At 40.2% G+C, this 23,444-nt stretch overlaps 2 protein-coding genes across 2 annotated transcripts; one reads left to right on the top strand and one right to left on the bottom strand.

Moving 5' to 3' along the window:
* The first annotated feature begins 566 nt into the window (after positions 1–566).
* OLR108 (olfactory receptor Olr108) lies at positions 567–1,511 on the top strand. Its single transcript, NM_001171449.1, is given in 1 exon segment — positions 567–1,511. A coding segment is annotated over 1 exon segment (945 nt).
* Positions 1,512–10,414: 8,903 nt separating this feature from the next.
* Positions 10,415–11,368, bottom strand: OLR109 (olfactory receptor Olr109). Its single transcript, NM_001171450.1, is given in 1 exon segment — positions 10,415–11,368. A coding segment is annotated over 1 exon segment (954 nt).
* Positions 11,369–23,444: the final 12,076 nt, after the last annotated feature.

Genomic DNA, 23,444 nt, shown 5'->3' with positions numbered 1-23,444 from the left:
GAGAGAGAGAGAGAGAGAATCTTCCATCTGCTGGTTCACTGCCCCAAACAGCTGCAATAGCCAGGGCTAGGCCAGGTTGAACCTGGTGCCAAGTCCAACATGGGTGGCAGAGGCCTTAATACTTGGGCTAACTTCTGCTGCCTTCCCAGGCATCATTCTGTTATGGGAGGCCAGCATGGCATGCAGTGCCTTTCCTGCTGTGCCACAATCTTGGTCCCACATGCATGACTCTCATCCTAGGTTTCCGGACCTGAAAGTACACTAATCATTTTTACTTCAGGATTTATCTTGTTTTTGTCTTAGGGTCCAATTTGCCATTGATGAGACTTTTAATAAAGGGATTTTCCTATCCCATAGCAATATCAGAAAAAAAGAAAACTTTCTTTCTCAGGCATAAGACTTATTAATAATATTTCCCTTTTGTTAAGTTCTCATTTCTAGCCTTCAACATTCATTGGGAGAATTTGACAACTTAGAGCAATCTCCTGAATTTGACATTTCATTTTACTTTGTTCCTTCTTAGGTTCCATATCTGGGAAACTGAGCAGGGATTCTCACACTTTTCCATGTCTGAATTCAACATCACCACTTTCCAGCCTTCTCTCTTCATCCTCACTGGCCTCCAAGGGCTGGTTTGTTCTCGCCTGTGGCTGGGACCACTACTGAGCCTCATGTACATCACCACGATGGCAGGGAACTGCATAGTAATATACCTGGTGAGGACTGAGCATAGTCTGCAGGAGCCCCAGTACCATTTCTTGACCATGCTGGCTGGGGCTGATATTGTCCTTACTTTCTCCACACTTTTCTCTGTGCTCAAAGTCTTTGTCCTCGGCCTTCATGAAATTGCATTTGATAGCTGCCTTGCTCAACTCTTTTTCATCCACACATCCTCTTCCATGGGCTCAGGAATCCTGTTAGCCATGGCTTTTGACCGCTTTGTGGCCATCAGTCACCCCCTACAATATACCACTATACTTACCAATTCACGAGTCACCAAAATGGGGCTGGCAGCATTGCTGAGGGGTGTCATGCTCATGACTCCATTGCCCATCCTGCTCAAGAGACTACCTTTCTGCAAAGGCCAGACTCTGTCCTATTCCTACTGTCTCCACCCAGATGTCATGAAACTAGCTTGTGGCCAAGTCAAAATCAATATTTTCTACGGGCTGGTTTTGGTTGTCTTTTCTTTTGGAGTTGACTTTCTGCTGATAGCCATTTCCTATGCTCTGATATTCCAAGCAGTGCTGGGCATTGCTTCCAGAGAAGGCCAGATGAAAGCACTCAACACCTGTTTGTCTCACATTTTTATTGTCTTTATTTACTATGGACCTCTCTTGGCAATAACTGTAATGCACCGAGTTAGCCACCAAAGTTCTCCATTAGCACATGCAGTCCTGGGAAATATTTACCTCTTTATGCCCCCTATGCTAAACCCAATTGTGTATAGCCTGAAGACCAAGCAGATCCGTGCTGCCCTGAGAAAATCTCTCAAGAGCCAGAGAAGGTGAAAACTTAGAAAAGTTCATGGTGGTTTAAGTGAGGGAAAAATAGACTTTCTATTTTATCATTACTTAAGAATTATTGATATTTGGTGTGATTTTATTTATAAATGTTGGTATAGATATGAATATAAAATAAGATGCTATAAATTATGGTTTTAGTGAATAAATATATGCATTTTTATATTCATAATCTTTCCTTAGCTCCCACTTCTTTTCAATACGTGCTTTGGGATATTTGAGACCAAAATTGAAAACAAATGAGAAGAGCATGGTCACAGTATTTGTGTTAACTCCTTGTTGTGGACAAGTCTATAAATATTTTCCATATTTACAAATAAAGTTTAAAATTTTGAAATGAATTCAGAAATTTCAATAAATTTCAACTCTGTTTTATTTCTTTCCCCCATTTTACTATATTTCATTTTATTTTTAATTGCCTCCCTTTTCTCCTGCATTATCTTTATGAAAAAATGCATTTGTATCTTCAATACTTTTTCATGAGGAGTGCCTTGGCCATAGTAGTAAAGTAATAAATTATTTGGTGGATTCTTTTCTGTTTGTTTAAGTGTTGATCATATCCAAGAAAATCATTCCCAACCTTCCCTATCAATAAATGGAAATCCATGGTATGAAGAAAAGAATATTCATGTCAGTTTCCTGAAGATTATGCCAATGCTGGTTTATTTGCTCCATAGTTATGGAATGCATTATATAAAATTACTATTTTTTTATTTTTTATTTTTTTTTTATTTTTGACAGGCAGAATGGACAGTGAGAGAGAGACAGAGAGAAAGGTCTTCCTTTGCCGTTGGTTCACCCTCCTATGGCCGCCGCGGCCGGCGCGCTGCAGCCGGTGCACCGCGCTGATCCGATGGCAGGAGCTTTTTGAGAATATTTTTACTCATTTTGGCTCTCCAGATAGGTGTGTACAAATAACCATGTTCCTCATGATAACAGTCCACATATTCAATATAATCCAAAAGTAAGCCCATGCCTTTTACTCCAAGTGCTTTTTTCTTCTAAATTTTCTCTGCATGTGAACAGTGATTGGTCCTTCTCTGCTGCTGTTGTGAAAAAAAATAGTTCTGTTATCTCTATGTACATACTCTTAGATTTTTCCACCTATAACTTTCATTAATTACATTCACTTTCACCTCTTGAATAATATAAATGTGTAGTCACCTCTTGAAAACATATTAAATGTATTTAAATAATTAATTAAATACATATTAAATGTTTCACCTTTTGAATACATATTAAATATTTATATAGTCTTTCCTTAATTCAATGATTTATAGTTTCCTTCATTATCATAATAGTCAAGTTTTCTTCTTCTAATTTTACCTTATGATAAAATTATTGTTTACATTTCTGCATTTGCTTTGTAAAATGTATGAGGTCATTTTTGAATTTTAGTTTTTAGTTTTTGCAGTAGAATTTATCTTTATATGATAAATTTAAACTAATGCATATGCTGTGTACAGTTCTCCATGATCTCATCTATCTTTTCTTCTATAAGCCCATCTTACTAAACAATATTTAGTTCTCTGAACAGGGAATTGTGGGGAGCAATCCGGACTAGACTAAGTTACTCGAATTAGGACTTATTCTATGCATCTGCTCTCCCACAATATGGCGCTGGGAGAGAAGTAAACAGCTTCCGCACAGCTGCCTCCAGTTCAACCAATTAACTGTAGGACTTGCTCCTGATTGGAGAGCAGCGTACTCAGCCGAGTTGGGATTGGCGGAGGAGGACTATAAAGGAGGAGAGAGACGGCATGCACCAGGAACATCTATGGGGAACATCTAAGGGAACCCGTGCAGCCCCCAGAGAGCCGGCCGGCGGTGTGCCGCTCCCCTGCGGAGGTGGGGAATGCGGCCAGGGGGAACTGCCCTTCCACGGAGGTGGAAGGGATAGTAGCCAACCCGGGAAGAACCAGCAGCAAGCCCGGGGAGGGCCGAGCAGATGAAAGAACAGCGCAGGGTCCTGTGTCGTTCCTCCACGAAGAGGGGGAGCGACATAATGGTGCCGTGACTCGGATAGGAAACGTGACTCGGATAGGAAACCTGACTCGGATAGGAAACCTAGAACGGATAGCAAACTTAGGAGGGAAGAAACGGGAAGAACTGGGAAATTACCGGAGAGAGAGACTAGCAAACAGCCTAGGGAAAAGCCGGCCGAAAAGGGTGCCGGAAGAAGCTGTTGAAAGCCTAGGCATAGACTCGGATACGGACTACGGGGGGAAGCTGGGAGAAATCTTTAAGGTCGAAAGCGAAAGTGAAAGCTAGAACAAACAGACTCGGACGCGGACTGTGGGGAGAGGCCAGGAGAAATGAGGGAGGAATATCGTTGGAGGAAAGCTTGGGGAAACATACCGGGTAGAGAAAAATGTTAGGGAAATTGAAGCCGCGGGGGGCAGGCCAAGGCGGAAACGAAAGCCACTTTGGGATTCTCAAGTTAGCCCGGGAATAGGGGGCGAAAAGTTAAAACCAGAAGCTGAGACGCAAGCCAGGTTGGGATCCGTCTGATTAGCCCGGGGAGCAAAGGACGGGAAGCCAAACCGTGGGGCGGAGACGTACGCTGGGTTGAATTCGCCAGGCTAGCCCGGGGAACTTAGATTGAATCCTAGTGGCGGAGACGCAAGCTACGCTGTGCTACTCGCGGAAGCCGCCGCGTGCAGAGAGAGCACGGGGCGTGAATAGATAGGGAACGCTGGCGTAGGCCGTGGTTCAGACGCGAAAGGGTTAAGCGTGGAGACCGCGGAGCCGCGCAAAGCCGGGAAGCTGCGCAGATGAGAGAGGCGCGCGGGCTGAAGCGGCGCAGAGCCGGGAACCCGCCGGCGGGGCGAGGTGCCAGAAAGCTGCGGGGATAAGAGAAACAGAAGTTTAGAAGTAAAAGAGAAATAGGAATGTTGGCAGACAGAAGTAAAATGGGAGAAATAGGAATGCCCGGAGATAGAGAAATAGAGAAATAAAAAGGCCTCCCTACAACACTGCAATGTGAGAGCTTGGATTCGGTCTGCCTAATCAAGTGAGGCGATGAGCACCTGGGCGGCTAGCCGCAGGTCACCGAAGACAGGCACGAATTAACATCAGTAAAGCTTCCCCACAATGCAACAATTAGGAGGCTTGGATTCGGTCTGCCTGATTTAAGGCGGTAAGCGCCAGCAAAGCTCGACCAGAGTATGAGCTGCAGGTCACCGAAGATAGGCACGAACCAACACTAATAAGTCTCCCCCACAATAAGGCAATGAGAAGGCTTGGATTCGGTTTGCCTGATAGGTTTTGTAAGCCCCTGCGGGCAGAGCAGAGCATGCGCTGCAGGGCACCGAACACAGGCATGCATCAGCGCCTAAAAACCTCCTCACAATGGCGAAGAGAGGACCCGGATTCGGTTTTCCTGATTGATAGGACTTGTAAGAGCCTGTGGCAACTCTAGCAAGTAGAGCAGAGTGTGTGCTGCGGGACACCGAAGACAGGCGCGTATCAACGCTAAAAAATAAAAAGAAAGGGGGATCTGTGGGGAGCAATCCGGACTAGACTAAGTTACTCGAATTAGGACTTATTCTATGCATCTGCTCTCCCACAATATGGCGCTGGGAGAGAAGTAAACAGCTTCCGCACAGCTGCCTCCAGTTCAACCAATTAACTGTAGGACTTGCTCCTGATTGGAGAGCAGCGTACTCAGCCGAGTTGGGATTGGCGGAGGAGGACTATAAAGGAGGAGAGAGACGGCATGCACCAGGAACATCTATGGGGAACATCTAAGGGAACCCGTGCAGCCCCCAGAGAGCCGGCCGGCGGTGTGCCGCTCCCCTGCGGAGGTGGGGAATGCGGCCAGGGGGAACTGCCCTTCCACGGAGGTGGAAGGGATAGTAGCCAACCCGGGAAGAACCAGCAGCAAGCCCGGGGAGGGCCGAGCAGATGAAAGAACAGCGCAGGGTCCTGTGTCGTTCCTCCACGAAGAGGGGGAGCGACAGGAATGCTCCAAACTTTGTTATACTTGCTGCTCCCAGTACCTGATACACACTTTTTATGATTCATTAGTAATGTTCTTTCTCATCTTTTAATAATTAGATTGATGGGGCCAGTGCTGTGGCTTAGCAGGTGGAGCCACTGCCTGCAGTGCCAGCATCCCATGTGGTTGCTCTATTTCTAATCCATATCTCTGCTGTGGCCTGGGAAGACAGTGAAAGATCCAAGTCCTTGGGCTCCTGCACCTGATTGGGAGACCCAGAGGAGGCTCCTGGCTCCTGGACTTGGATCAGCTCAGCTTTGGCTGTTGCGGTGGTCTCTTGGGGAGTGAACTAGCTGATAGAAGACCTCTCTCTCCCTCTCTGTCTCTACCTCTCTCTATAACTCTGTCTTTCTTTTTTTTTTTTTTTTTTTTTTTTTTTTTTTTTTTTTTGACAGGCAGAGTGGACAGTGAGAGAGAGAGACAGAGAGAGAAAGGTCTTCCTTTGCCGCTGGTTCACCCTCCAATGGCCGCCGCTGCAGCCGGCGCACCGCGCTGATCCTGGCAGGAGCCAGGAGCCAGGTGCTTTTCCTGGTCTCCCATGGGGTGCAGGGCCCAAGCACCTGGGCCATCCTCCACTGCACTCCCTGGCCATAGCAGAGAGCTGGCCTGGAAGAGGGGCAACCGGGACAGAATCCGGCGCCCCAACCGGGACTAGAACCCGGTGTGCCGGCGCCGCAAGGTGGAGGATTAGCCTATTGAGCCACGGCGCCGGCTATAACTCTGTCTTTCAAACAGATGAAATAAATCTTTATTAAAAAAGGAATTAGATTGATGATGTTAAATATTTGCATACATCCAAAATTTCAAAGAATACAATTTCTCTGTTGGCCAAATGACCCTAAGAGAAGGCAATCTTCTGGTACTGAGCCTTTAACCCATGGGATTTGCTGCTATGTCCAAGTAAAGAGTGTCGGAATTGAAGTGAATTAAAGCATACCCAAAATGTACTTGCTAGAGAACTGTTTTCCTGTCTCAAGGAAAGCATTTCAATGCTCTGAAGAATACAGCATTGCCTAATAGACTACTAAGCTTAATTAATCAATATACAAATAATGTTTTAATTAATTTAATATAAAACCATGGTTAAGTTTCTGTTAGCCATTCCATTGCCAACCTTACTGCAGAATATATTCTGTTATCATACTCTATTATTTATATATCTTCTAACAAAATGCGCTGACCTACCATGTTGTAGTACATGTTATTAACTTTGCCTGATACACAATCCACCTTCCCTTGGCTAATTTCTGTGTGTTGATTTTCACTCGTTATTTCACCTCAGCCCCGCCAGTGACTCTTTCTTGACTCCTACAGTCTAGCTGAATTTTCTATATTATGAATTCCATATGAACTCTTACCTTATATCTGTCATGATATGTTCTATATCGCAACTACTATTTTATATCTACCACAAGAGACTCAACTCAAATCTATGATCAGAGTCAGTGAACTCAGGGGGCTTCCATAGCCTTTGCAACTCATGACAAGAGCCTAGGGTGATTATTGATGCCATAAACCAGAGTGTCAATTTGTTAAGTCAACAACAGGAGTCACTGTGCACTTACTCCTCAAATCTAAAGTAATTTTATAGGTTACCCTTGTATAATTAACTTTTTGAAAGCATTGTCAGAAAAAGAAAGAGGGAAAAAAAGAAGAAGGGAGACTAGCAGTTTGGCAGAGATGAGTACATTTGTTATATTTGGAAAATGTGTAATTTCCACCTACAATGTGCCAGATGCAGATACAGATGCTAGGAATGTATAAACAAGAGAAAACAAATATCCCTCATTGTGGAATTTGTTTCCTCGTGAATGAAGAAAAAAGAGAAATCAAGAGACACCACTTTTTGACACTTAGTTCACTGAGGATTATCTTCTCTATGCTTTCTTATGTAAATGCACCATCCCTTCTTTTCACATGTCCATCTTCTCCTTTCTTAATGTATTTTATGCTAGAATGTGTCCTCAATGTATCTGCAGACTACATGAACATCCACTGGGCAAAAATAAACTCTTCTCCAGTCAGACTGATCTCTGACTTCTAAGTGTACACTATGGTCGTCAAATGGAGAAGACATAGCCTAATTGTGTCATTGAATTAGAGATATGGAGAGGTCAATGTTGTGCAGTGTATTAAGACTCCACCTACAATGAGCCAGGGTTGGGTCCAGTCTGCTCCACTCTGGAAAACACTTTTTCCATATGCCTTTCCCAGGACTTTAATATCTGCACATATGTGTGTGTGATTTTAAGACACATTTTATTCTTATTTGAAAGGCAGAGTTACAAAGGGAAAGGGACACACACACACACACACACACGGCTGGGGGAGAGATCTTCTACCTGCTGGTTCACTCCTCAGATAACTTCAAGGACCAGGGCTAAGTCAGGACAAAGCCAAGAGTTTGGAATTCCATCCAGCTCTCCAACATGGGTAGCAGGGTTCCAAGTATTCAGAACATCATTGCTTCCTTCCCAAGCAGCATTAACGGGGAGCTGCATTGGAAGCAGAGCAGGCAGGACTTTAATCAGGCCTCTGATTTTGGATGCTGGAATCTTTTAGACATCAACTAATTTCTATAATACTATTTAAACATTATATGCCTCATTTCCTCACTCAATATTACACTTGGGATAATTGTTACTATAAACACATTGCTTAAGTTTGAAGTCAATGTACAAAGATGTGTGTGTGTGTGTGTGTGTGTGTGACTAATAAATACCAAACAGGGTACTGTATATCTCTAGGAAGAGTAGGGATACACTGGGTGTTTCAACTACATTTATGATGCTATACTTATTGTTGGACAATGGGTAGTTGGACTTAAAAAATATTTGGAAATGATTTAAAACTTACAAAAACATACAAAAACAAGAGTAGTATGCAGAGCACTCATACAGAATTTACCATGATTTGCCTGTGAAAATTTTGCTCCAATTGTTTTAAAATGTACACTTGCTTTACAGCATGTGTGCATGCTGTCTTTCACTGGTAACCTTCCTAATCTCATACAATTTTTTTCTCAATTATTTGAGTTAGGTTGCATACATCATGATATTTATCTCTAACATCAAGTGTTTTTTCCTAAGAATAAAAATGTTCTCATACACAATCTCAGTAAATATATCAACCTTCCATGAATTCAACATTGCTAATATTTTAAATCTAATTTCTCATCTGTATTCCAATGTTATCAGTTGATCAAATAATAATTTAAAAAATATTTTATGTGAGAAGTAGAGAACTTTCATTTGCTGTTTCCATCCTCAAATGCTTGCAACAGCTGGCATGGAGCCAGACTGAATCCAAGAGCCTAGATCTCAATCTGTGTCTCCCATGTGGGTGAAAGGGACCCAAGAATTTAAGACACATCTGCTGCCTCCCAGGCTGTGGATCACCAGGAAGCTGGAATTGGAAGTGGAATCAGGACTCAAACCCAGGCACTCCATTATGGGACTCAGGCTTGCCCAGTCCTAACCATTGTGCCTCATGTTCATCTCTCTGTAATATTCAAGAGCTTTTCCTTATCAACTAAGTTCATGCTAGGATCAGATATTCCATGACGTTGTCACATTTCTTTAGTTTCATCATTATGAAAAATACGTTTCTTTTTCTTTTTTTGAAGATTTATTGTATTTATTTGAAAGGCACAGTTAAAGAAAGAGAGAGGAGAGAGAGAGAGAGAGAGAGAGAGAGAGAGAGGCATCTTTTATTGATTGGTTCATTCCCCAAATAGTCTTGTATTTGGGACAAACTGAAGACAAGAACCAGAAGCTTCTTCCAGGTGAGAACTAGGGCCCAATAACTTGGGCCATCTACCACTGCTTTCTTCGCACAGTAGCACGGAGCTGGAGTCAGTACCTGGAACTCAGAACTGAATCCAGGTACTCTGATATTCTATATGGACATCTTAACTACTATGCCAAAAGCCCATGCCCTCAACTTGCAATTTCTAACATCTAATGAACATGAAAACAATACAGCATACCTTTCCTAATCTTCTGATATGTCTGTTGTGTTAGTGGAAAATTCCTTTTTTTGATACTTTAAAATATATAAGAATGAGATAATTTTTTCCTTTATGTCAGATAATCTGGATTTCATTGCTATTTTCCAGAAGATGATCAGTAACTGCTTTGTACTACAATTTGCATAACTCATGTTACTTTTAAAAATAAAACAAAAATATGTATAAGTATACTTCTAAAAGTTGGTGGAAAATAAAATTAAAAGATAAATTTATTGTGGTGTAAAAATATTTAAAAATCTGGTGCTGGCAATGTAGCATATTAAGTTGAGTATACATATGCCTGTGGCTCTGATATCCCATGTTGGAGCAAGTTTGAGTCCCTGCTGCTCTACTTCAGATCCGGCTCCCTGCCGATGGGCCTGTGAGGGTAGTAGAGAATGGTCCAGTGCTTGGGCCCCTACATCCATGTGGGAGACCTGGAGGAAGCTCCTGGCTCCTGACATTGGGTGGATCAGCTCCTGCTGTTGTGGCCATTTGGGGAGTGAGCCAGCAGATGGAAGACTTGTCTTTCTGTCTTTCCCTCTCTCTGTCTGTAACCATGCCACTCAAGTAAATGAATAAATTTTTAAAAATAGTTTAGAAATCCATTCATATTTTTTCATAATATAAATTTAACATGAATGTTTTAAAGACCCCTCACATATCCCACACTAATCTCTAAATATACTCTAAATGTGGTAAATTTACACATTTGGTGATTTTCTTCTGAAACAATAATCAAAAATCATCATCTTCTTTCCATAAGAGAATATCTCCTTTCTTCGTTCTTCCTACTTGAAGTAATGGCATCTTCCAGAGAGAAGTGAACAGAGGAAAGGGGAGAAGGAAATCAGGATGTCTTTTCACTAAGGCCATATCTATCTAGGTGAACAAATTTCCTCTGCCCTTGAATATCTTATTTACTGATGACCTTATCTCCTTGGTTTTTAGGCTATATACCAGTGGGTTAAGGACAGGAGTCAGGAAGAGAAAGAGATTGGCCATAGTGACATGGAGAAGAGGGGATGTGAATGTACCAAACCTATGAATTAGGGCCAGCACAATGAGAGGCACATAAAAGATGATGACAGTGAAGATGTGAGAAACACAAGTGTTTAGTGCTTTGAGCTGATCATTCTCTGAGACAATCCCCAGGACTGTTCTCAAAATCAAGATATATGAAATGAGAATGAACACAGAGTCAATTCCAAAGGAGCAAAGGACAAGGGACAATCCATAAATAATGTTGACTCTAACAGAGCCACAGGCCAGTTTCATGACATCAGGGTGGTAGCAATAACAGTGGGATAGAATAACATCTTTGCAAAAGGGCAAACGCTTGAGCAGGATTGGTAAGGGTACCATCAAAAACACACCCCTGAGCACAGCTGCAAGCCCCATCCCAATAATCCAAGGAGGCGTTAAAATCACAGTGTAGTGCAATGGGTTATGAATAGCCACAAACCGGTCAAAGGCCATGGCAAGCAAGATGGCTGACTCCATGGAAGAAAAGGTATGGATGAAGAACATTTGTGCCAGACAAGAATGGAACTCAATCTCCCTGTGATTCAGGAGGAAGACATTGAGTACTGTAGGCATAGTTGACAAAGACAGACCCACATCGGTAGCCGCCAGCATAGACAGGAATATGTATTGAGGCTCATGAAGGCTGGTGGTGGTTTTGATAATGAAGACAATGGTGCTGTTCCCCAGGAGAGCAATTAGGTACATGACACACAGTGGAATAGAGATCCATATTTGTACAGCCTGCAGTCCAGGGATCCCTGTTAGCAGAAACATAGGTGGCTGAAACCAACTACTGTTGGTAAGCCTCATAGATATTTCATGGAATCCAACCCAAATCAGTTTTCAAATTTTCCTATGGAGAAAAAACATCACATTTTTAAGTTAGAAGGAGATAGTATATATATATATATATATATAAAACTCTAGAGCACTGTTAGTCCTAGGTGTTTTTAAATCAGGTTATTGATCCTTAGACGGTTTCTAAACATCTTTGAATAATAATCTGGAGTCAAATCAATGAATAACTGTTAAAACACAAGATCTAGCAGTTCTTTGGCTTACAACAAGTGGAACTAAAATTAAGGACATAATTTTCTTTTTTTATATAAAATAATTGTATTTTTTAAAAAGTATATTAAGACATATTTATGGACTACAATGCAGCATTACAATACATGTATAAATGGTGTATCAGTCAAGGTAGTTAACATTTCCTGTTTTTTTTTTTTTAAGGTTTTAATTTATTTATTTGACAGAGTTACAGACAGTGAAAGGAGAGAGTAATCTTCCATCTGCTGGTTCACTCCCTAAATAGCCACAATGGCCGGAACTGGACCAATCTGAAGCCAGGAGCCAGGAGCCCCTTCCAGGTCTCCCATGTGGGTGCAGGGGCCAAAGCACTTGGGCCGTTTTCTGCTTTCCTAGGCAATCAGCAGAGAGCTGGATGGGAAAAGGAGAAGCTGAGACTAGAACTGGCACCCACATGGGATGCTAGCACTGTAGGCAGAGTATTAACCTACAGTTCCACAGCTCTGATCCTGACATTTCCACTTCTTTGACCTTATTTTATGGTTGAAGCCTTGGAGCAACTTTTTTTTTTTTTTTTTTTTTTTTTTTTTTTTGACAGGCAGAGTGGACAGTGAGAGAGAGAGACAGAGAGAAAGGTCTTCCTTTGCCATTGGTTCACCCTCCAATGGCCGCCACGGCCGGCGCACCACGCTGATCCGAAGCCAGGAGCCAGGCGCCTCTCCTGGTCTCCCATGGGGTGCAGGGCCCAAGCACTTGGGCCATCCTCCACTGCACTCCCTGGCCACAGCAGAGAGCTGGCCTGAAAGAGGGGCAACCGGGACAGAATCCGGCGCCCCGACCGGGACTAGAACCTGGTGTGCCGGCTCCACAAGGCAGAGGATTAGCCTAGTGAGCCACGGCGCCGGCCTGGAGCAACTTTCTTCTATTTGCTCATAAAATACATAAAAGTAATTGTTAACTACAGTCATCCCAGTGTGCTACGTAACACAAAGAATTTGTCCCTTGGATCTAACTCTGATTTACTACCCATTATCCAATGCTTAGAAAAATTTTATTCTCAGAATTCTTTTTATTTCTTGGTAACTTCATTTAATAATGTTCACATCTACTTTTATTATGTCATCTTTGCAGAAAATCTCAGTGACGGCCCTACACCTTGTTTTACAACATCACAGTACCCAGAAATATTCAGGCATCTGGAAACATGAGCCTCTTTACTAGCACTTCTATCTGCAGAAGGAGAGCATAGGATATTTTGATAGCCTATACAAACCTCAAGTCATTTTTTAAAGAATTTCACATGATGTCATTCATTCTTTCAGTTACATTTTCTAGGTTGTTTCCTTTATTTCTTTTCAAATTTGTTGAGGTTTTCAAAGAAAGATATTCATTAAATTATGAGTTATGAAATTATTAAAGTGAATAAAGTGAATATTGAATTTGCTTATTAGTTTTTTCTAGAATAGAACCAAGCATCAATAATTTCTTTAAAAATTGAAAATATGACTATTTAAAAATATATATTATATATATTATTTCTTTCAATGATAAAAATATTTAAAATTTGAAGGTTTACAAATTTTGTTTAATATATTTTCATATTCATTTCAGATGCAGGTATAAAATATTACTAATCAATAAATTCCAATTCCTTATCAAATGTGTTTAAAATGGCATAATTGGAAAAAAATTATTACCTTATGTCTTTGTCCTACAAAGAAAGTTGGAACAGTTATTAATTTTGGTGGTTGAGCTCATTTAGATTTAAGTATTTTGCTTAAAATGGGATTTTCCATGCAGAAACAAGAAATACTGATGCAACTGCCTTTTAGAGTGGGGAATGGAATAGGAAGGGAGGTAATATAACTGGCCCACTTGTATTTAGAAGAACATGAAATTAAATCACAAGGTGTTTGTAAAGTGATATTATATACAAATTAATTAAAAGTAAAACCAACAAAACAAATCACAAAAAATTAAGCAAAAATTAATGAAGGATTTCTTCATAGGAAAAGAGATAGAAACAGGGAGGATTAAGACAAAAGGCCATTACTATTATTTTTCTTTTTCTCATAGCCAAAACTAGAACTTCTGTACCGTGTTAAAATATATAAATGTAAAATGGACAATTAAATAAAATTGTCTTTTATATATGGAATATATATATGAAGAGAACATTCCAGACAAATCACAATTTATGTTTTTTCATCCACTGCTGTTCCGTGTTCTATTCCCACTTTCGTGGATGAATGTATAGCCTGCTCATAGTCTGACTAGTAAAAAGTGTAGTAAAATCAAGTCTTTTTAGATAAGCAAGAATCATAAGCAGCAATTTACAACACCTAATAAGGAGGCCATCTTCTTAGGGACTTAGAACACTAATGACAAGATGAGATTTATAGTTGTTTCATTTGTCCATGTTAATCATCACTGAAGCTGGGGGCAAGAAGAAGAAAGTCATAGAGCATCATACGCTGAGGTGTCCTGTCTGCTGGACAGCCACACCACAAATGCTACCCACGCTCAATCACACAACACAATGCTCCCCATCACATTAAGACAAAAATAATGTAATGTAAAACTTCCATAATGTAAAACTCTGACCTACAGCAATACACAATGTGCTTCTTTTAGACATACAATATTTGTGTTATACGTTCATTTATACACATAAAACCAGCCTTCTAGGACCAGCATTGTGATGTAGTGGGTTGAGATGCCACATACCATACCAGCATCTCATATGGATCCTGGCCATTGTGGTCATTTGGGGAGTGAACTAGCAGACAGAAGATTTTTCTCCCTCCCTCCTCTCTGTAACTATTTCAAATAAATAAATAAATCTTAAAAAAAGTCAGTATTTCCTTTGCTTCAACTCACTTCTAGAATATCTATCTTCTTTATATCTGTGCTTCCTTCCACTTTTAGCACTGATTTAATCACTAGCACCACCAGCACCAAGACCATCATTAACACTACTGCAAAAACTAGCTTGAAACTCAAATGCTTATTTAGTCTATATCATTGTGAATATGATTTATAATAATAAATGGTCCTTTTGAATGAAAATTTGTTTGTTTTAAGTAACTAAATTATACCTAGTTGCTTTTCAATCTAGTTTGGTTATTTCTTTCCAATAGATACAATGTACCAACACATTTTTGTACACCCTTCAATGATATTTTTAAAAAAAATTCATACTTGGGGCCAGCGCTATGGCGCAGCAGGTTAAAGCCCTAGCCTGAAGTGCCAGCATCCCATATGGGTGCTGGTTCTAGTCCCACCTGCTCCTCTTCCAGATCCAGCTCTCTGCTGTGGCCTGGGAAGGCAGTGGAGGATGGCCCAAGTCTTTGGGAGATCCGTAGGAAGCTCCTGGTTCCTGGCTTCATATTGGCGCAGCTCCGGCCATTGAGACCACCTGGGGAGTGAACCAGCAGATGGAAGACCTCTCTCTCTGTCTCTACCTCTCTCTGTAACTCTCTCTTTCAAATAAATAAATCTTTTCAAAAATTTCATACTTTCATCTCAATTGATAGTAATTAGATCAATTATATAAAATCATCTTATATCAAAAATGTTGAAAAGGAGCTAATTTATATCAGGTGGATTCCTTTCAGCCACTAAGTCTCTACTGAATATGAAACTTTGCTTCTGTATTTGATATTTTCAATGTGTTATTTCATATGATATTCCAACTGTTATCTAAATGAGTTTCCTTTACCCACCTTGAGTTTAAATTCTTTCAAAATTGGGATTGAACCTTTGAAAAATTTCAGGACATTCCAGCTCTGTTTGAACACAAAAGGCAAGTTGTTAACTTTGTTGAAGCAAATACATTAATAATTTATATCCTACTACAATGTGTGCTTCCTAATTCCCTTAAAAGACATAAAATTCACCAAAAATTCAGTAATCTCTCTTTGAAATCAGCTTTTATCAACTGAATAAAGGAAAATAAGGCTCTGGTTCAGAATGATTTTCTAAGACACATCATTATTAACCTCCATCTACTTCTCCCCATTGATTCCTTTTCTCTCCATGTTTTTCCTCCTTTTCATCATTTTCACTTTTTGTATTTTCTAAGAGATTCCCTTCCTATACACTGCATATATTAACTTTCACAAATAAAAGAAAATGTGATATTTGTATTTCTGGGTTTGGCTTATTTTATGTAACATAATGATCTCTAGTTCCAAACTATGATGTACAAAAATTTGCAGGATCATATATCCTCTGGGGCTCATTTAGTAGTGAACAGTAGATGTCACTACACTTGAATTTACAGAAAGAGAGGAACACTATCCAACTAAGAACATACATTCTAGAATTTGCCAACTTATTCAATTTCTGGTTTTCCTTGACCTGGATTTCTGTTTGAATGGTGAATTACCTACATAGCCAGAAAGATATTGCACATAGTACTATTAGAAATTCAAAAGACATTTAGCTTCTTCAATTAAGTATATCTCCTGTACAACCTCCCATAAATACCTCCTAAAATGTAATTACTCCACTCTTTACCCAGAGCCCAAAACAAAACCTTGTTCTTTCACTTACGTACTATGACTCTGCATTAGCTAAACTAAACCTCTATTGTGCTCATCTTTATTCCCCAGCATCAGGCATATCGCTTCTCAGTTTTTTACAATTCTCTTTTCCCTTCCCTCTCTAAAAGACTTTGAGCTTCTGTGACTTTCCATTCTGAATGGAACCCATCAGTTAAACAGTTCCAGAAAACCACACTCCATCTCCGTTTTATAATGACACACAACACAAGAGTTATTTTACAACTTGTATGATCTCCTCACCATGAAACCAGTACCCTCAGTGCAGGTTAACAAATGAGTTCAGCAACACAGTTCTCTTTCAACATCATCCTCATTAACATAGGCAGAAAATGGATGAATTCTTATTAGATGTTAAAAGCCTGTGGTAGAGGCATCAGCTTGGATCCAGAGTTATTTATGGCACTATATAGAGAATCACAGATGGAAGGTACCAGAGGGAGATTAAAAAAGTATTCTCTTGAGGTAGTGGCTTCTGTCTGTTACCCATGAGATGCTTAAAACACAAATTACAAGGAAGTAAGACCTCAGCAAACTTCCTTTTCTCGACACTCTAGAGTCCTTATCAATATTGCACATTCAAGCATGCAACAAGTCATGTCTCTTCTATCATAGTCATGTGTCTTCTTTGGAAGAGATTATTCTTGATAAGTGGTCTTTCAGTTTCCAAACAATGTTTGGGTCACTTTCAAGTTTATTTATTTATTATTTGAAAGGCAGAATGATAGGGAGAGGGTAGAGAGAGAGACAGAAAGAGAGACAGAGAGCGAGACAGAGAGAGTATCTTCCATCATCTGGTTCACTCCCTAAATGCCTGCAACTTCTGGAATGGGAAAAGACACAAGACAGATGTCAGGAACTTCACCCAAGTTTCCTATGTGGGTGTCTTTCATTAATATTTTTTTCTGAGCTTTTTTTTGACTTTTATTTAATGAATATAAATTTCCAAAGTACAGCTTATGGATTACAATGGCGTTTTCCCCCCATAACTTCCCTCCCTTCGCAACACTCCCCTCTCCACTCTCTCTCCCCTTCCATTCACATCAAGATTCATTTTCAATTATCTTTATATACAGAAGATCAATTTAGTATATACTAAGTAAAGATTTCAACAGTTTGTGCCCACACAGAAACATGAAGTGAAAAATACTGTTTGAGTACTAGTTATAGCATTAAATCACAATGTATAGCATATTAAGGACAGAGATCCTACATGAGGAGTAAGTGCACAGTGACTCCTGTTGTTGACTTAACAAATTGACACTCTTGTTTATGGAGTCAGTAATCACCCTAGGCTCTTGTCATGAGTTGCCAAGGCTATGGGAGCCTTTTGAGTTCACCAACTCTGATCATATTTAGACAAGGTCATAGTCAAAGTGGAAGTTCTCTCCTCCCTTCAGAGAAAGGTACCTCCTTCTTTGATGACCCCGTTCTTTCCACTGGGATCTCACTCCCAGACATCTTTCATTTAGGTCATTTTTTTTTTTTTTGCCAGAGTGTCTTGGCTTTCCATGCCTGAAATACTCTCATGGGCATTTCAGCCAGATATGAATGCCTTAAGGGCTGATTCTGAGGCCAGAGTGCTGTTTAGGACATCTGGCATTCTATGAGTTTGCTGTGTATCTCACTTCCCATGTTGGATCATTCTCTCCCTTTTTGATTCTGTCAGCTAGTATTTGCAGACACTAGTCTTGTTTATGTGCTCCCTTTGGTTCTTAGTCCTATCATTATGATCAATTGTGAACAGGAATTGATCACTGGGACTAGTGAGATGGCATTGGTACATGCCACCTTGATGGGATTGAATTGGAATCCCCTGATATGTTTCTAACTCTACCGTTTGGGGCAAGTCAGCTTGAGCATGTCCCAAATTGTACATCTCTTCCCTCTTATTCCTACTCTTATGTTTAACAGCGATCACTTTTCAGTTAAGTTTCAACACTTAAGATTAGTTGTGTATTAATTACAGAATTCGACCAATAGTATTAAGTAGAACAAAAAAAATACTAAAAGGGATAAAGTATTAAGTTGCTCATCAACAGTCAGGGCAAGAGCTGATCAAGTCATTGTTTCTCATAGTGTCCATTTCACTCTGACAGGTTTCCTATTTGGTGCCTAGTTAGATGTCACCGATCAGGGAGAACATATGATATTTGTCCCTCTGGGACTGGCTTATTTCACTCAGCATGATGTTTTCCAAATTCCTCCATTTTGTTGCAAATGACCAGATTTCATTGTTTTTTTTTCTGCTATATAGTATTCTATAGAGTACATGTCCCATAATTTCTTTATCCAGTCTACTGTTGATGGGCATTTATGTTGATTCCAAGTCTTAGCTATTATTAATTGAGCTGCAATAAACTCATTAATATTTGTACCACCTTTTTATTTTCTTTATTTTTTTCAGTTTTTATTTAAGGAATGCATTTTTTCATAGATACAACTTTAGGAATATAGTGATTCTTTCCTCCTTACTTCCCGCCCCTCAACCAGCTCCCATCCCACCTCCCTCTCCTTCTCCCATCTCCTTCTTCATTATGGTTCATTTTTAGTATGAATTTATATACAGAGGATCAACTCCATGCTAAGCATAGACTTCAACAATTTGCACCCATGCACACACACAACATATAGCGTACAGGTTGGGGAGAAAATTTGCAGTTAATTCTCATATTACAATTAATTAAGGACAGAGGTCCTACATGGGGAGCAAGTGCACAGTGACTTCTGTAGTTCCTTTAACAATTAACACTCTTGGCTGGAGCCACGGCTCACCTGGCTAATCCTCCACCTGCGGTGCCAGCACCCAGGGTTCTAGTCCCAGTTGGGTGATGGATTCTGTCCCGGTTGCTCCTCTTCCAGTCCAGCTCTCTGCTGCGGCCCAGGAAGGCAGTGGGTGATGGCCCAAGTGCTTGGGCCCTGTACCCATATGGGAGACTAGTAGGAATCACCTGGCTCCTGGCTTCGGATTGGCACAGCGTGCCAGGCGTAGCAGCCATTTGAGGGGGTGAACCAATGGAAGGAAGACCTTTCTCTCTGTCTCTCTCTCTCACTGTGTAATGCTGCCTGTCAAAAAAAAAAAAAAAAAAAAAAAAACGAAAAGAAAAAAATAATTAGCACTCTTATTTATGATGTCAGTGATCATTCGAGGCTCTTCCCATGGGCTGCCAAGACGATGGAAGCCTTTTGTGGCCATAGACTCCATTGGTATTTGGACACGGCCATAAGCAAAGTGGATATTCTCTCCTCCCTTCAGAGAAAAATATATCCTTCTTTGATGACCTTTTCTTTCCACTGAGGTCTCACAGAAATCCTCTGTGTAGCACCACCTCTTTAGAAGCTCAACATGTCGAGATGGTCCCTGAAAATTTCCTTGTATACTTTTGAAATTTAATGTATGGCCGGCACTGTGGCTCAATAGGCTAATCCTCCACCTGCGGCCCCGGCACCCCGGGTTCTAGTCCTGGTCGGGGCGCTAGATTCTGTCCCGGTTGCCCCTCTTCCAGTCCAGCTCTCTGCTGTGGCCCAGGAGTGCAGTGGAGGATGGCCCAAGTGCTTGGGCCTTGCACCCACATGGAAGACCAGGAGAAGCACAAAAGCTCCTGGCTTTGGATCAGCATGGTGTGCTGGCCGCAGCCGCCATTGGAGAATGAACCAACAGTAAAGGAAGACCTTTCTCTCTGTTTCTCTCTCTCTCTCTCACTGTCCACTCTGCCTGTCAAAAAAAAAAAAAAAGAAAAAATAAATTTAATATAAATATTCGGTAAAAGTCCCTGTCCTTTCAAGGGAGGCACTCTCTTGTGTTCTGTAATTCATCCTGAATATGTTAATTCTAAGATCACAAAATTCACGAAAGGATCTTTAGACTCCAATATCAAGAAGATAAAACACTGGAGATTCAGAGATTTCTCCAGTCCTCATCAAATGTTAATGCAGTTTTCAGTATCTTCATTTTATTTCTTAAAATGTTGAATGCCATCGTGTCAGGAATTGAGCAAACTAAACCAATTACTTGGCCATAATACACAGAAGAATTATCCTGTCCAAGGGATGTCTGTGTCTCGCTAGAGGGCTAATTGAACTTCATAACAAGGGTCCCCATTATAGCCACTCATAAGGTATAAAATAATATATTTTATTTAGAGGGCTCCTATCAGCAAAAACATTTGATTTTAGGAAAGCAATACACACATAAAATTAGCCCAATCATCAAGTCATAATGTAATGCCAAAGCAGGGAAAATGCTGATTGCCTTGTTTTGGTCAATATAAATTTTATAAAAGTATTGAAATGGCATACCATAATTAATAAATATGCAAAATTGCTATTAATAAAAAATTTTAAATGCAATGCAAAATCCATGACTCCACATTAGTTAGAGTGATTTATCAATGAAAATTTGGACTCATGAGTAGACAAAGGGTACTTTTTGTACCTTATTTACTGCCCAAATAAACCCCAAGAAGATTATTTTTTTAGTTCTTTTTGTTCAGACCCAGTATCTATCTGTGTTATTATTTTTTGTAGGATTCCTGGCTAATTTCTTCCACCATGAGGAAAAGGAAAACTAACAATAAAATTACAACTTGTAAAATTGTGTTTCTCTACAGATTTCCCTGCATTGATGCAAGCTTATGGTTTTGAATTTATTGTCTCCAAAACTCCATGTTGGAATTGTGAAGTCCTTAAAAAAGATATAAACTTAAACTGGCTATGCTATTTACAGGTAAGACTTTTGGAGGTGATTAGGATTAGGTAAATCAGCAGTGTGATTTTCCCATGGCTAAACACTGGTGGTTTTTAAAGAGAGAAATAGACCAGGATAACAAACACTTCCTGGAAAGCCCTGTACCACTTTATACCCTGTCAGTAGGAAGACTATCACCTGATGTGTCCCCTTGATCTTGAACAAAAGTTGTTAACAAAAGCATTCCAATTTTCTTTGCAACTTAGTCTACTATATGGTTTTTGTAGCAAATAGGGTATTAATCAAATTATAATTGTCTGTGCCATTAACATTACCCCCCCCTTTTTTTTTCTGATGCCCACGTATGGTTTGATCTCGGGAATTCAATGTATTCTAGCAAAACAATGGATGACCCAAAATCATGAATGAGGACATAATCACATTAGATAGTAGATTTACAGAGCTGATAAGTCAATAAGACCTATAGTACAAAGATACAGCATCTATCTTAGTACACTCGAGCTATATTGAAGAAAACAGCTGACCAATTCCAACAGTGTCTGGATTAAGATGTGGCAGATTAGGGCCAGTTCTGTGGCTTGGCTGGTAAAGCCACTGCCTGCAAGGCCAGCATCCCATATGGGTGTGGGTTCTATTCCAAACTGCTCCACTTTCAATCCAGCTCCCTGTTTATGTCCCTGGGAAAGAAGCCAAGGATGACCCAGATCATGGGCCCCTGATCTGTGGGAGACTCAGAGGAAGTTTCTGGTTCCTGGCTTTGGACCATCTCCAGCCATTGTGGCTATTTGGGGAGCAGACCAGTGAATGCAACAGCTCTTGCGCTCTCTCACTCGCTCTCTCTCTCTTTCTCTTTCTCTTTCCTTCTCCTCCTCTTTCTCCTCCTCCTTTTCTTCCTCCTCCTCCTCTCTCTGTAACTCTACAATTCAAATAAAAATAAAAGAAAAAAGATGTGACTGATAAGATGTGAATAATATGGAGAGTCATCACATATGCTGAGGAAGCTTTCTCTTAGACAAATTCTTCAGAATGCTCAGATCTTCTCCAATAAGTAATCCTTTACCTGTGTGAAAGTTTTAACCTTCAAAGAACATGTACCGACAGGTGAAGAAGCAATGAGTTTCAGCCAAAAGTCCTCCTGTAGCAATTTTCCCCCAGTGAAATAATTCCACAATATGTTTCTCACATTTGTAAGCACAAAACAATGATTTCTCAGCATAGATAGATGCTATCAGTTTCCTAACACCCATTCCTATGTATCCAAGGTTACTGGGAAATTGAGGTGAATAAAATATCATTGTGCTCATTGGCACAGAATGTTTTAATCAGTGCATATTGGTACAGTGGAGAAATCAGCATGGAATACAAAATATTAATAAGGAGGCTTTTCATTAATATGCTTTCTTTTTTTTTTGACCAATGTCATTTTATTCCTAATTGTGGTAACCAATAGAGTACAAAAAATGTAGTGTAATTATTTCCATTGCAATATGCATAAAATTATTCTTGTCATAAACTGCTCAGAGGAAATGACTTAAAGTCTAAATTAACTTAATTATTATCTTATAACAACACAGGAAATATTTATTTATTTTTTTAACTTTTATTTAATGAATATAAATTTCCAAAGTACAGAATATTGATTACAATGGCTTCCCCCCCATAACGTCCCTCCAACCCGCAACCCTCCCCTTATCCACTCCCTCTCCCCTTCCATTCATATCAAGATTCATTTTCGATTCTCTTTATATACAGATCAGTTTAGCATACATTAAGTAAAGATTTCAACAGTTTGCTCCCACACAGAAACATAAAGTGAAAAATACTGTTTGAGTACTAGTTATAGCATTAGATCTCAATGTACAGCACACTAAGGACAAAGATCCTACATGAGGAGTAAGTGCACAGTGACTCCTGTTGTTGACTTAACAAATTGACACTCTTGTTTATGGAGTCAGTAATCACCCTAGGCTCTTGTCATGAGTTGCCAAGGCTATGGAAGCCCCCTGAGTTCACTGACTCTGATAATTTTTAGACAAGGCCATAGTCAAGGTGAAAGTTCTCTCCTCCCTTCAGAGAAAGGTACCTCCTTCTTTGATGACCCGTTCTTTCCACTGGGATCTCACTCGTGGAGATCTTTCATTTAGTTTTTTTTTTTTTTTTTTTTTTTTTTTTTTTTCCCCCCAGAGTGTCTTGGCTTGCATGCCTGAAATACTCTCATGGGCATTTCAGCCAGATCCGCATGCCTTAAGGGCTGATTATGAGGCCAGAGTGCTGTTAGGACATTTGCCATTCTATGGGTCTGCTGTGTAGCTCACTTCCCATGTTGGATCGTTCTCTCCCTTTTTTATTCTATCAGCTAGTATTTGCAGACACTAGTCTTGTTTATGTGATCCCTTTGGTTCTTAGTCCTATCATTATGATCAATTGTGAACAGGAATTGATCACTGGGACTAGTGAGATGGCATTGGTACATGCCACCTTGATGGGATTGAATTCGAACCCCCTGGTATGTTTCTAACTCTACCGTTTGAGGTAAGTCAGCTTGAGCATGTCCCGAATTGCACATCTCTTCCCTCTCTTATTC

Source organism: Oryctolagus cuniculus, chromosome 1 (genome assembly GCF_964237555.1).
Source record: "Oryctolagus cuniculus chromosome 1, mOryCun1.1, whole genome shotgun sequence".
In the NCBI taxonomy this organism is placed as follows: domain Eukaryota; kingdom Metazoa; phylum Chordata; class Mammalia; order Lagomorpha; family Leporidae; genus Oryctolagus; species Oryctolagus cuniculus.
This window is presented reverse-complemented; position numbering and strand designations above follow the sequence as displayed.